This window comes from Bidens hawaiensis, unplaced genomic scaffold (assembly GCF_021521415.1).
Source record: "Bidens hawaiensis isolate Kalapana, Puna unplaced genomic scaffold, B.hawaiensis_p1.1 tig00082729_1, whole genome shotgun sequence".
Classification (NCBI taxonomy): Eukaryota; Viridiplantae; Streptophyta; class Magnoliopsida; order Asterales; family Asteraceae; genus Bidens; species Bidens hawaiensis.
In genome coordinates this window covers 1-12,424 of record NW_027503905.1, presented here as the reverse complement: position 1 = coordinate 12,424, position 12,424 = coordinate 1, and the positions used below count along the sequence as shown (strand labels likewise).

Below are 12,424 nucleotides of genomic sequence, written 5' to 3'. Positions count from 1 at the left end.
ATGTATTAATGCATCAATTTCATGTATTTTTAAGTAAAATTTTTTTCCCAAATTATATTTTTGTTATTAATCAAAACAAATGGAACCCGACAACGGTAAATCCGCTCACCGAATACCTAAACGCTCAACCTCGATTTAGGGTTCATACCAAGAAGATGATCAATCCGACCTACAATCATCGACGAATATGAAGTACACAATATTAGGCGGTTGCTGTTAGAAAAAAGAATGACGCGTAATAATCTAAGACAAGAGTTTGATGAACAGTGATTACATTGAGAGCACCGACTTTTGGTTTTTAATATATATATAATTAACTTGACCAAACAAAAAACTAAAAAATTAACTGAACCAATTAATCAAAAACTGTGATTAATTTGACCGAGACTATTAACCGAATCGAACCAAACCGAACCGAACCGAACTGAACCGAACCGCGCAACACCCTATCCTGACCCGTTCCCTGTTCCCGCCCCATCGTCTCCAAAAACCACACTCATCCTAAAACCCTGAATCCAATTCAACCAATCGGGTATCAAAAAACCCTAGAATCTCTCAATTTAAAGATTCTTTGTTCTTCAATCACAAAACCCATCTCAGTATCAACCCCACAAACCCTAAAGTTTCAATCTTTATCTATTTCTATGGAAACCCTTTTCAGCATTAGCTCATCTTCATTGTTTCCATCGATTCAACCCCAGAAACACACACCCTTTATTCCAATTAGTCTACAGTTAAAATCTCAGAACTGGGTGTCCTTAAAACCCCATGATTTTAAAGATTTGAAGCCATTGATTGTGTCCAAGAATAGGGGATTGAAGTGTATGAGTAGCTATGAAGGTGGGAGTTTGGAGAATGGTGTTAAAAGGAAGAATCTTGCGGTTTTTGTGTCCGGTGGCGGTTCGAATTTTCGAGCCGTTCATGAGGCAACTGTTAGGGGAGATGTTCATGGGCAGTTTGTTGTTTTGATCACCAATAAACATGGTAAAGTTTTTACCTTTGTGTATTGTGTTCTTTTAGTTTGAACTTAGTGTTGTGTGTTAGTGTTAGAACTGTTGATGCCACATATTTGTTTTGATCTTTAAGCATCGAATGTGCTAAAAACAAGATACTATAGTTGTAAATTCAAGTGCCATGTGCCATTGTATATTGTCCTAATTCGATATGGAATGAGTCTAGAATTGTTTATAGTCTTAAATGATTAACCAAATACATGGTGAATTGGCATCAAGCATATTCAACGATAATGTTGTTAAGAATATAAAATATGATCTTGGTTTTAAAAAGCGAGAAGCGCACAAAAGCGACAGGGTTGAAAACCGAATCGCAAAAGCGCTTTTCGTACGCAAGGCCTTTCTATATAATGTATATTATACACACTATAGGTTTCTAGCATCCCCTGCCCAAAATTTAGATATAAATAAGCATCATATATGGTTTAATATATAAATTGCCTACACGTACAACTTAAAAGGCATGTTGTACAGCTTTTCGATTCATAAAGCCACCCGTGTATGAAAGGCGCGAGCCTTAGCCGCTTTTTGCCTAAAAATCGCGCCTCTTTTGAACTTTGGTTGCTTTGAGTAGCCAAAAGCGATGAGGGTTGCGCTTTAGGTCGCCTCGTGCCTCAGGCACGATTTTTTAAACCAAGAATACGATGAATTCACATGAGCAAGTGGCATTATTTTCAACACTTATTTTTTTTTACTTATTTTATATTTGTAGATTGTGGAGGAGCAAACTATGCACGAGAGAACGGTATCCCAGTTATAATATACCCAAGTACAAAAGCTGAACCCGAAGGTCTGTCTTCAAATGACCTTGTAGCGGCATTAAGGTCAGTTTTGATTATATTTACTTGTTTTATGGTGTTGTCTGTTGTTTTCAGTTATTCAATACATTTGTTATGTGGTGTAGTAAGTACAAGGTTGACTTTATACTTCTAGCTGGATACTTGAAGCTTATACCATCCGAGTTAGTTCGAGCTTATCCGAAATCGATCTTGAATGTTCATCCTTCACTTCTTCCAGCTTTTGGAGGCAAAGGGTATTATGGTCAAAAGGTGCATAAAGCTGTTATTGCTTCTGGAGCTAGGTATTTGCAATTCTTTCTTTTCCACTTGGATTTCTAGATTATTGTGCATTTGTGCTTCATTGATCTCTTATATTTTTTTATTATTTTTGAAGATATTCAGGCCCCACAATCCATTTTGTTGATGAGCATTATGATACGGGTCGCATTCTAGCTCAAAGAATAGTTCCAGTGCTTGCTAACGACACTGCCGAAACACTTGCTGCAAGGGTTCTTCGTCAGGTAATTGAAATTTTTAAACTTTTTAAATAAAGTTTGCGTCTTTTTTAATCATTTTTATTCTTTATGGCATGGCTGTTAATAATGAGGAAATACCCGGAACATTTTAATAATGTGAAATTTTGCATTTTTTTAAATGAAGTTATCTTTTTTTATCGTTTGTAATCTCTATGGCATAGTTGTTAATAAACTTTTTGTGTGTGCTTTTTTTAAGCTTGTATGGCATTGCTGTTAATAATGTGAAATACCTGAAACTTTTTATTGTCAGGAACATAAAATGTATGCAGAGGTAGCGGCTGCGGTATGTGATGAGCGCGTGATTTGGAGGGAAGATGGTGTTCCCATCATACAAAGCAAAGCTAACCCTAACCATTATAGCTAACAAAGAGTTGACTGGAACTGACTTTGTTGGTATGCTTTTTTGTGCGAATACTTTGAGCCTAAAGTGTGCCTGTGTGCACTTTCTCGAGACGTTTATTGTCACTTAGAAATGAGTTATTGGAAGCTTTGGAAGCTATCATGATTTGTGATAAAGCTATGGGCAATCATGCCCACCCTTTGATTATTTATCACTTTCGTCTATCTGCGTCAAACCAAATACATAACCTCTTATTTGCTTGATTTTTAATGAAATATTGAAGACAGAAAATCAGTGACCAACAAAATATTCAGCTGTGCTTTCGTAAGTCGTTATTTATTTTTTATTTTTTGCCAACAAAACCAACCATCATTGATATAATAATAATAAGACACAGATAAATCAGCAAGGTGCTGAGTAACATACAGTGTGGTTGGTGATCCGATATATTACGCCGCCCAACATTATTTGACTTGAGTATGTCCCGTCTCTTAAAAAACATTACAATTATGTTCCTGATTCTACGATGATTGTTTTGATTCTGCATAACTGATGGGAATGAGTATTTGGTTTGACTTGGCTTGAATTCATGACTTCATGGCTTCTGTTTATAACTTGTTCCTTCCTTGGCTTGCCCTTATTTCTTTTGCAGCTTTTTGTAGTACTTGAAAGGTGTTAATGATCTGCATGATGATCTTTAATTCTTCTCAAAGTCTTTGCTTTTCAACTGGCAAATCTAAGTGATCTTGGTGAAAGTGGTTTTTTCTGAGAAGTTGACTTGATATTGTAGATTATTGTCACTTGAAAACTAGCAATGCAATGGCAAATGGTCATGGAAGAGGTTTATTCATATGTTCATTATGGTCATTACTAGTATATTATACTACCATTACTTTTAACTTTCAGTGTGCTTATTAATATTAATCGGGCCGGGTCACGTCTAAGTTACCTAAGCAATTTCACCGAGGCGCTATTCCCAATTTGATGGGTGGTAAGATGGTTAAGGTGTCAAATAGGAGGTCATGGGTTCAATTCGTATAAGTGTAACATTTAGCTGTTAAAAAAACCAATTTCACCAAGGTGGCAGAACATAATCAAAGTGAGGTAGAAGGAAAATGATGTTTTTGTTGTGATGGTGTCTAGGGGTGCAAACAAGTAGAGCCCGAGCTCGGCTCGTTTAGCTTACGCAGAGCTCGACCTCTGCTCGCTTCGATCTTTATTTCAAAGGCTTGAGCCCTGCTCGTTTACTATTTATTAATTAGTTTTTATATATTTTTAATTATTTTTATATTTTTTCAATTAAAATTTAATATATAACATAATATATATTATTTAGTTATTTTGTTAATTCATTAATTATTATATACATATACATAGATGTAAATATATATGTATAGATATTATAAAAATTATACAAATGACAGACTGGCTTTGGCTCGCAAGCTGACTTAAGCTCCTTTATTAAACGAGCTTGCTTTTAGGCTTGAGCTCGTTTAAGCTCGGCTTGATCGAGTTTTTTCACGAGCCGATCTCGAGAACCGTAACATCCATACTTTTTTTAGATTGTTACAAGGAGAAAAGAAAGGGAATGTTTATGTTAAAGTGGACCTAACTATTTGACTCAAGTCACATAAATATTACTTTCATACCAGCTAGTTGTTCATGTACAATTCTACAAATTGTAGTTTAACAGAAGTACTCAATACTGGGTTTATCGGGTCAGTCAACACACTACGTCGATGTCAAACGAAATCAGGATCTGATGGGAAAAATTCCGAACTTGATACATTCAGGATGGGTACCGGAACCTATGTTCAATTACCGGATAAACAATTTAGCGAAAATTGCTACTTTGATTTTTGATAGTTCCATCTTATCTCATGCAAACCTCTAGCATTTTGTGTAGTTTTCTACATGGGCACAAACACAACTAGATTTCTTAGGGCACAGTTTCGGCCTTTCAGACTGTTTTTCAGCTGTGAAGCACGTCTTGATTCAATCTATAAGGTTGTTTTCTGTAACTGTCTTTATTATTTGCACACAGTTTAACCCATACTAGGATTTAACTAATATGAAGGATTGAAGGTGTTAAATTAGTTGTTGAGAAACTAATAATAATATCTTGAAAAGGCCCTATCTTAGAGTTCGCTTTAGTATAGATGCACAAATATATAATGAATTTTCAGCACCAATAGAAATAGTATGTGATGAACCTTACCCGACTCAAATCGTCGAACCGACCTGAATTTTTTTTTTTTTTTTTATATTTGACTATATGAAATTGGACCATCTAAAAACAGTGTAACCCTAGAAAAAATTTCTGGATCCGCCACTGCCCGAAAACCAGTGGGTATTGAGTAATGAGCATCCAATGGATACGAGACTAGGTATAGGATGCAATTTTAACTAGGTAAGTGATTGGGATTACCAGCACTCGTTTCAACTCAATCCATTGTCTTGCCTATAAACAAATATGTAATTTGGTACGTATTAGTTAACTTTTGGTAGGATGAGTTTAATTACAAAACTCTAAATTAATTAAGAACGTTAAAAACTTTTAACAACCAACTTTTTATTTATTTATATTTTGTATACTAATACTATTTGAGTGTAGTTTTATCACTTTTAATATTTATATTTACGATTACAATTATGCAAATTAAGTTTTACACATATCTAAAATTTCTTTACACATATGTAGATTTGTTATTACATAAGTTTTATACATATGCAAACTTGTGATTTATATATGTAATAAAAAAATTATATATCAAATATTATAAAAATACTCTCAAATAATGTTAAAATAAAAAAAAGATAAAAAAATGCTTGGTTTTTAAGAGTTTCTAAAGGTTGTCAACTTTTTTGAAGTTCTTAAAGAAAACCAACCAACCCTACTTTGATAACATGTAAAATCTTAGATTCTTTGGTATTAATAATCAACTACATGGTTTAACCATGTAAGGTTTTGATGATCCATAACAATTTCCACATGGTTTTTCGACGATGAAAGGATCATGATGAAAAAAGGAATAAAGAAAACGACCCCACTCTTTTTCTGCAATCCTCACTTGTATCCACATCCTCCATGAACTCAACAACAAATCGACATAAAATGAAAGTGACATGAAGGTATCAAGGGGAACAACTCGAATGATTGCAAGACTTCGTTCGTAAACGAACTTGAAGAGGTAGGTCCCAGCAGAGACCAGTTGGTCCCGCAAGACTCACCTTGAACAGGGACGTCTGCGCAAAGGCCATCTGCTCCCGCAGGACCCACCATGCTCATAGGATCTTACGCGCAGTACACAAGCTGAACAAGCAGGGAAAGCCTCCCAATGGTGAAGTACCCCGCCTGTTCCCGCAGTTGCGGATACAAGCCATCAGGGAAGGCTACCCGCAGACAGCAGGGCTACACGCACAAGACACTAGCTACTTCAGTAGTCACATGAAGAAATGAGCAAGGCGGGAACAATCCCGCCTAAATGAGCCAGTCTGATTCTGAAAGATCTTTTGTACCATGCCTACCAAGGTATGGACAGGACAGACGATCTGACCAGAACAGCCCATGAGCCACTCACAGGGTGACAGCTCATCGACAACAGGGCGAGGAGGAGCACCCTCTAGTACTGTTTGTCACTATTAGCCGCTGCCTACTCACCAACCCTTACTGAGGAGCATGCGCGGCCTACAGTTGGTGGAATAGTGTTACTGTTGGCCGTAACCTATTCACCAACCAGCATGGCCTGCGTACAATCCACAGTAAGTGGGACGTGCATAAACTACAGTTGGTGGAATAGTGCAGCCGACTTTGTTACTATTGGCCGTAACCTACCCACCAACCAGTATGGCCTGTGCATAGTCCACTGTTGGTTGAACAGGAATACTATTCAGCCGGCTGTACCTTCTTGGAAACCTACCTTCGGCTATAAATACTCCAATATCTTGGAATGGTAAGATCATCTGATATCCAGTTATCTAGCAATCTCTTAATATACACTTATATTCAGAGCAACCTAGTCTGATTCTCACGCCGGAGGGTGGTCACAAGGAGGAACTCCCCCCTTCTCAGTGACGAGCTTACGGTGTTTGTTTTGCAGGTCTCCTGAAGAACAGCCTTCTCAGTTAGACCTCATCCGTGGGAAACATTACTTAACCCCCAGATTATCTATAATCTGTACCGGGTCACTTAGTGTTTCTTCATTGGCGCCATCCGTGTATAAAAGCTAGAACTACTTTAGTTTTTTCACAATTTCTGAAGAAATGGTTAACGTTACTCCGGTTCAAAGGCCAGTAACCGACCAAGAAACCCCGGTAACAACCCCAGCAACTGGGGGAAACACCGGCGGTTATACAATCCTTACGAACACTACCCCGACTACCCAAGCCGGGGCAAGTGGAGTAAATATTCCATTGGGGTTCTCCGATACCCAACTGGAAAAACGAACGAAGGTTCCTCGCCAAACACTAGATCAAGTGAAGGCATGGGCCGAAGCACGGCAAAGAGAATTCCAAGCCGAATTGGACGAACGCTTGCGTTCAGTTCAACAGGCTGACGAATTCGCCAGTACTCGCCAACACCTCAATATGAGCAGTGACTGCGAGTACTCAGACGACGAGTTGGAGTCCGACACCGACGCGAACCCTCGCCATAAGGCGAAAGGGAAGCGTAAGGAAACGGACGTCCAACCAAAAAGGAATTTTGGGGAAGCCTTTAAACCAATCGTGGAGAGAAACCCGCGTGACTTTTCCAAAACCTTTAGACCAACTGCTACAAATGCAGGGAAGTCAAAGTTCGCAAGGGACATTGCGGAAGCAATCGCCCCGAGAAGTGCCAAACAAATGTCCAACATTGGCACTTACGATGGTCTATCCGACCCAGACGACCATTTGAACAGGTTCATTGCATGGTTCGATCGTTTACCGATCCACCACATATATGACTGGGCGGACTTTCAGAACAAGTTCAGCCAGCATTTCAGCCAACAGAGGAAGTACACTGAAGAGTAGTGGACGATCCTTAACTGCGTGAGAGAGGAGGATGAATCTCTACTAGACTTCATCACTCGCTTCAACTCCAAAAAGCTTAGTCTCGGCAACATAAGTGAAGATCTGGTTCGCGCCGCCTTCATCCAAGGCGCCGAATACCCAGAACTTATCCGCACATTGACGGGTAAGGATGGCATGCCATCAACTTGGGATGCCATCATGACGGCGGCAAAGCGCTTTGCCGAGACGGAAAAGCAACTGGGAAGAGATCTTCCCCAGAGTACACACCTCTACACGCAGAGGACCAGAGAGAACAATGTCCGGATCGCCCGGCAGAACAAAAAGAGGAGGCTAGGTATTTGGCAGTCAAGGGTAAACTTTGACACCTCATCCAGCTCTCGCCCTCTTGTTGGCGGAAGGGACAACACACACCCTTCAAACCGAAAACACCGGTGGACGCCACTCACGAAGAGCGCCACGGAGATATTTGCCACGGAAAAATTACCATGGCCTAAAGCCCCATTGATCCGGCAGAAACCTAATGCGGATCAAAGCAAATCCTGTGATTTCCACGGGACAAAGGGTCATGGTACTGAAGAGTGCACATCCTTGAAGGATATTATTGAGACATTTGTCAAGGACGGAAGGCTTGCACATCTTGTGGCATCGATCAGGAAGGGAGGAAGGAATGACAACCGGTACAGAGGTAACGGACGAAAGCCCGTCGATATCAGCATCAACATGGTTCATGGCAAGGTCAGAGGAAGAAAAAGACCGGTGGCAGAACCATGCGCGTGGAAAGAAGCTGAGGTGCGCTTCCCGAGAGTGCCAGGAGGCCCCAGCAAAGAAGGCCCCATCGTCATCAGAAGCCAGCTGGGGCACTACATCACTTCACGCACTCTTGCTGACAACGGCGCTTCGTCGACAGTGATGTACAGACAGTTCTTTGATAAGCTGGATGATGAAGACAAAGAACGCTTGGAAACGGTCTACGCTTCAATGGAAGGGTTTGACGGAAGTACAGAAACACCCCTGGGTATCCTATCTTTCCCCGTTACTCTTACTGATGGGAATCATTCACGCACAGAAGACGTGGATTTTGTCGTAATGAAAAAGCCACATCATACGTACGACATCCTATTCGGAAGAGACGGGATGGCAAGATTCAACGCCGTGGTATCTTCAGTCCATGGCATGATGGGATGGCCAACAGCTGAGGGTGTAGCAATGATCTCTGGCATTCCCCAGGTATGCATTGCATCTGTTTCATCTAAACCCAAACCGAAAAAGGCTAAACCAACCATCACTGAACCAGAAAAATGGGCCTTCAATGGCAAATACCCCGACCAGGCCGTTACCATCGGACCAACAATCGTTGATCCCACCCGCACCTTACTCAAACGCTTACTGCAGAAAAACGCTGACATCTTTGCGTGGGCACCAGCTGACATGACTGGTGTACCCCGAAGTAAGGCAGAGCATAAACTCAAATGCGATCCGGCTGTTACGCCGATCGTACAAAAGCGCAGAGTGATGGGGCCTGAGCAAACTAACGCGTGTAGAACCCAAGTCAAGGAACTCCTTGACGCAGGCATCGTACGCGTTAGTAGATATCAAACATGGGTTGCAAATCCCGTAATGGTACCGAAGAATGACAAACAATGGCGCATGTGCATAGATTTCAAAGATTTGAACAAAGCATGCCCCAAAGATTGTTATCCGTTACCAGAAATTGATCTCAAAGTGGATTCGTTGGCACCATTCCCCCTTAAATGCTTCTTGGATGCGTATAAGGGGTACCACCAAATCCACATGGCCATTGATGACCAGGACAAAACCGCATTTCGGACGCCCGATGGTACATTTTGTTATAAAATGATGCCATTCGGACTTAAGAATGCAGGGTCCACGTACCAACGACTAATGGACAAAGAGTTTCATGCCCAAATCGGGAGAAACTTGGAAGTCTATATGGATGATTTGGTCATCAAAAGCCTCGAGCCTGAGGCGATGTTGAAAGACATTGAAGAAACTTTCAACACGCTCCGAAAGATAAACGTGAAGCTCAACCCGAGCAAGTGTTCATTTGGGATGGAAGAAGGGAAGTTCTTGGGAGTCATTGTTACTAAAGATGGCTTTAGAGCGAACCCTGAAAAGGTTGAAGCCATTGTTAAAATGGAATCACCTACCACCATCAAACAGGCTCAGACACTGAATGGACGACTAGTCGCACTTAATCGCTTCTTGGCAAACCATGCAGATAAGTCGTTTCCTTTCGTGTCAACATTGAGAAACTGCTTGAAGAAAACGCACTTCCCCTGGACACCAGAAGCGGAAGCAGCTTTTCAGGAGATTCGGTCACGCCTGATCGAACTCCCAACACTTACAGCACCACAAGCGGGAGAGGAGTTAATCCTATACCTTTCCGCAACAGATAGAGCAACCGGGGCAGTCCTGCAAGTAGAACGAAAGAGCGTCCAGATGCCTATCTATTATGTTAGCCGTGTACTAACAGACGTAGAAACCCGGTACTCTACCCTCGAAAAATTAGTCTTAGCACTTATACATGCTTCACGCAGGTTAAGACGATATTTCCAGGGCCACCCAATCACCATTCTCACCAACTTCAAACTCTCAAACGTTCTAGGCAAACCCGAATTATCGGGACGTCTAGCCAAATGGGCAATTGAATTGGGAGAATATGCAATTAAGTACAAGCCAAGACCAGCCATAAAAGGCCAGGTCCTGGCCGATTTTATTGCAGAAGTCCCCGCTTCGCGGGAGAAAGAGTGCCAGGAGGAGGCTCAACCCTCCCCAGCACAGGACGTCAATGATGTCTGGCGACTCTATACTGATGGAGCAGCCAGTAACGAGGGTTCAGGCGCAGGGTTAAAATTAACCAACCCAGCGGGCCAAGAATATACTTACGCTATTCGGCTGGACTTTCCAAGTACGAATAACGAAGCCGAATATGAAGCATTCTTGGCCGGTTTGAGAATTGCGCGTAAGATGGGAGTGAAAAACTTGGAAGCCCATGTGGATTCCATGCTGGTGGCCAACCAAATAAATGGAACATACACGGCTGTGAACGACACCATGGCCCTGTACCTCGCCCAGGCAAAAACCCTTATGCGTGATTTTAGTGATTGTAAAGTCATACATGTCAAGCGCAGCGAAAACAAATCTGCGGATGCGTTAAGCAAGCTTGCATCACTAGCCTTCACCCACCTGGGAAAGGACATCCGCACTGAACTCCTCGAAGCGCCATCAGTCCCGCACAAGGAAATTTGTGTCATCCAAACCAGTACAGAAACGTGGATGACACCAATAATAAATTACCTTGCAGCTGGAATACTACCAGAGTCAAAAACACAGGCAAGAAAACTACGCTGTAAAGCACTGAATTATCAACTCGTCAATGACATCCTTTACAGACGTAACTTTCTTGGCCCACTCTTGAGATGCGTGGACAACCAAGATGCCAACTACCTCCTAAGGGAAGTACACGAAGGCATCTGTGGGGTACACGCAGGTCCCCGCGCTGTTGTAGCCAAGCTAAACAACGCGGGATACTTTTGGCCGGGGATGCATACGGATGCACTGGCATACATCAGAAAATGCAGGTCTTGCCAGCTTTACGCACCTAACACGCATCGCCCCAAAAACGAACTGGTTCCAGTCACTTCTTCATGGCCATTTCAGAAGTGGGCCATCGATGTGACAGGCCCATTTCCTACAGCAGCAGGAAATGTTCAGTTCCTAGTGGTAGCCATCGACTACTTCACCAAGTGGATAGAAGCAAAACCTTTAGCCCAAACAACCGCAAAGCATATCAAAAAATTTATTTGGGAATTTATAATTTGTCGTTTTGGACTTCCACAGAATTTGGTGAGCGATAACGGCACCAACTTTGCTGACAAAAAGCTACAACAATGGCTAAAAGAACTTCAAATCACCCACACCTTTACCTCAGTGGCACACCCGCAAGGAAATGGTGAGGTGGAAAGAGCAAATAAAAGCATCGTTGAAGGCATAAAGAAAAGACTCTTGAAACACAGATCCGGCTGGGTGGACGAGCTTCCGCACGTCCTTTGGGCAAACAGAACGTTGAAGAAGGCCAGTACGGGAGAAACCCCGTTCAGCCTCACTTATGGCACTGAAGCCATGGTCCCGGTCGAAATTGGTCTACCCTCACCAAGGGTCTTGAGTCATCCAGAAGACAATGATGCGGAAAGACGGTTGGATCTTATGCTAACCGAGGAACGCAGAGACTTAGCCGCAGTGCGTGAAGAGAACTACAAACGACAAATGCAAAAGTACTACAACACGCGGGTAAAACTCTGCAACTTCAAGGAAGGAGACTACATACTGCGTAACAACGAGGCTTCGAACCAAGAACGCCCAGGAAAGTTGGCCCCGATCTGGGAAGGGCCATACGTTATCAAACAGGTTCTGGGAAAGGGCGCATACCGGCTCGAAAGGCTCGATGGCACTCCCATCCCAAGAACATGGAATGGAGCTCAATTACGCAAATGTTATATGTAGATCAATTCCAAAACTTGTAAAGAAAAGGCCAAGAGCCACTTCTAATGTAAATGATTCTCCTTTCATAATGTGTTTACCTTTATCCTTATGAACTCCCCACTGGTGCCGGTATTTACCGCATAAATGAGGAGAAGTCATTGCGTGTGGAAGGCGGCAAAACCCGCATAAACACAACGTTAAAAATAGGGGAAACCTACACGCAGGTATGATGTAAGTAAAGTT

The 12,424-nt window shown here is 41.9% G+C and overlaps 1 protein-coding gene across 1 annotated transcript; it reads left to right on the top strand.

Moving 5' to 3' along the window:
- The first annotated feature begins 457 nt into the window (after positions 1-457).
- Positions 458-2,762, top strand: LOC143607462 (phosphoribosylglycinamide formyltransferase, chloroplastic-like). Its single transcript, XM_077082905.1, has 5 exons — positions 458-984; positions 1,726-1,837; positions 1,918-2,094; positions 2,187-2,313; positions 2,579-2,762. Exons 1-5 carry the CDS (start codon positions 645-647, stop codon positions 2,690-2,692), a joined length of 870 nt encoding a protein of 289 aa, XP_076939020.1. The 5' UTR covers positions 458-644; the 3' UTR covers positions 2,693-2,762.
- Positions 2,763-12,424: the final 9,662 nt, after the last annotated feature.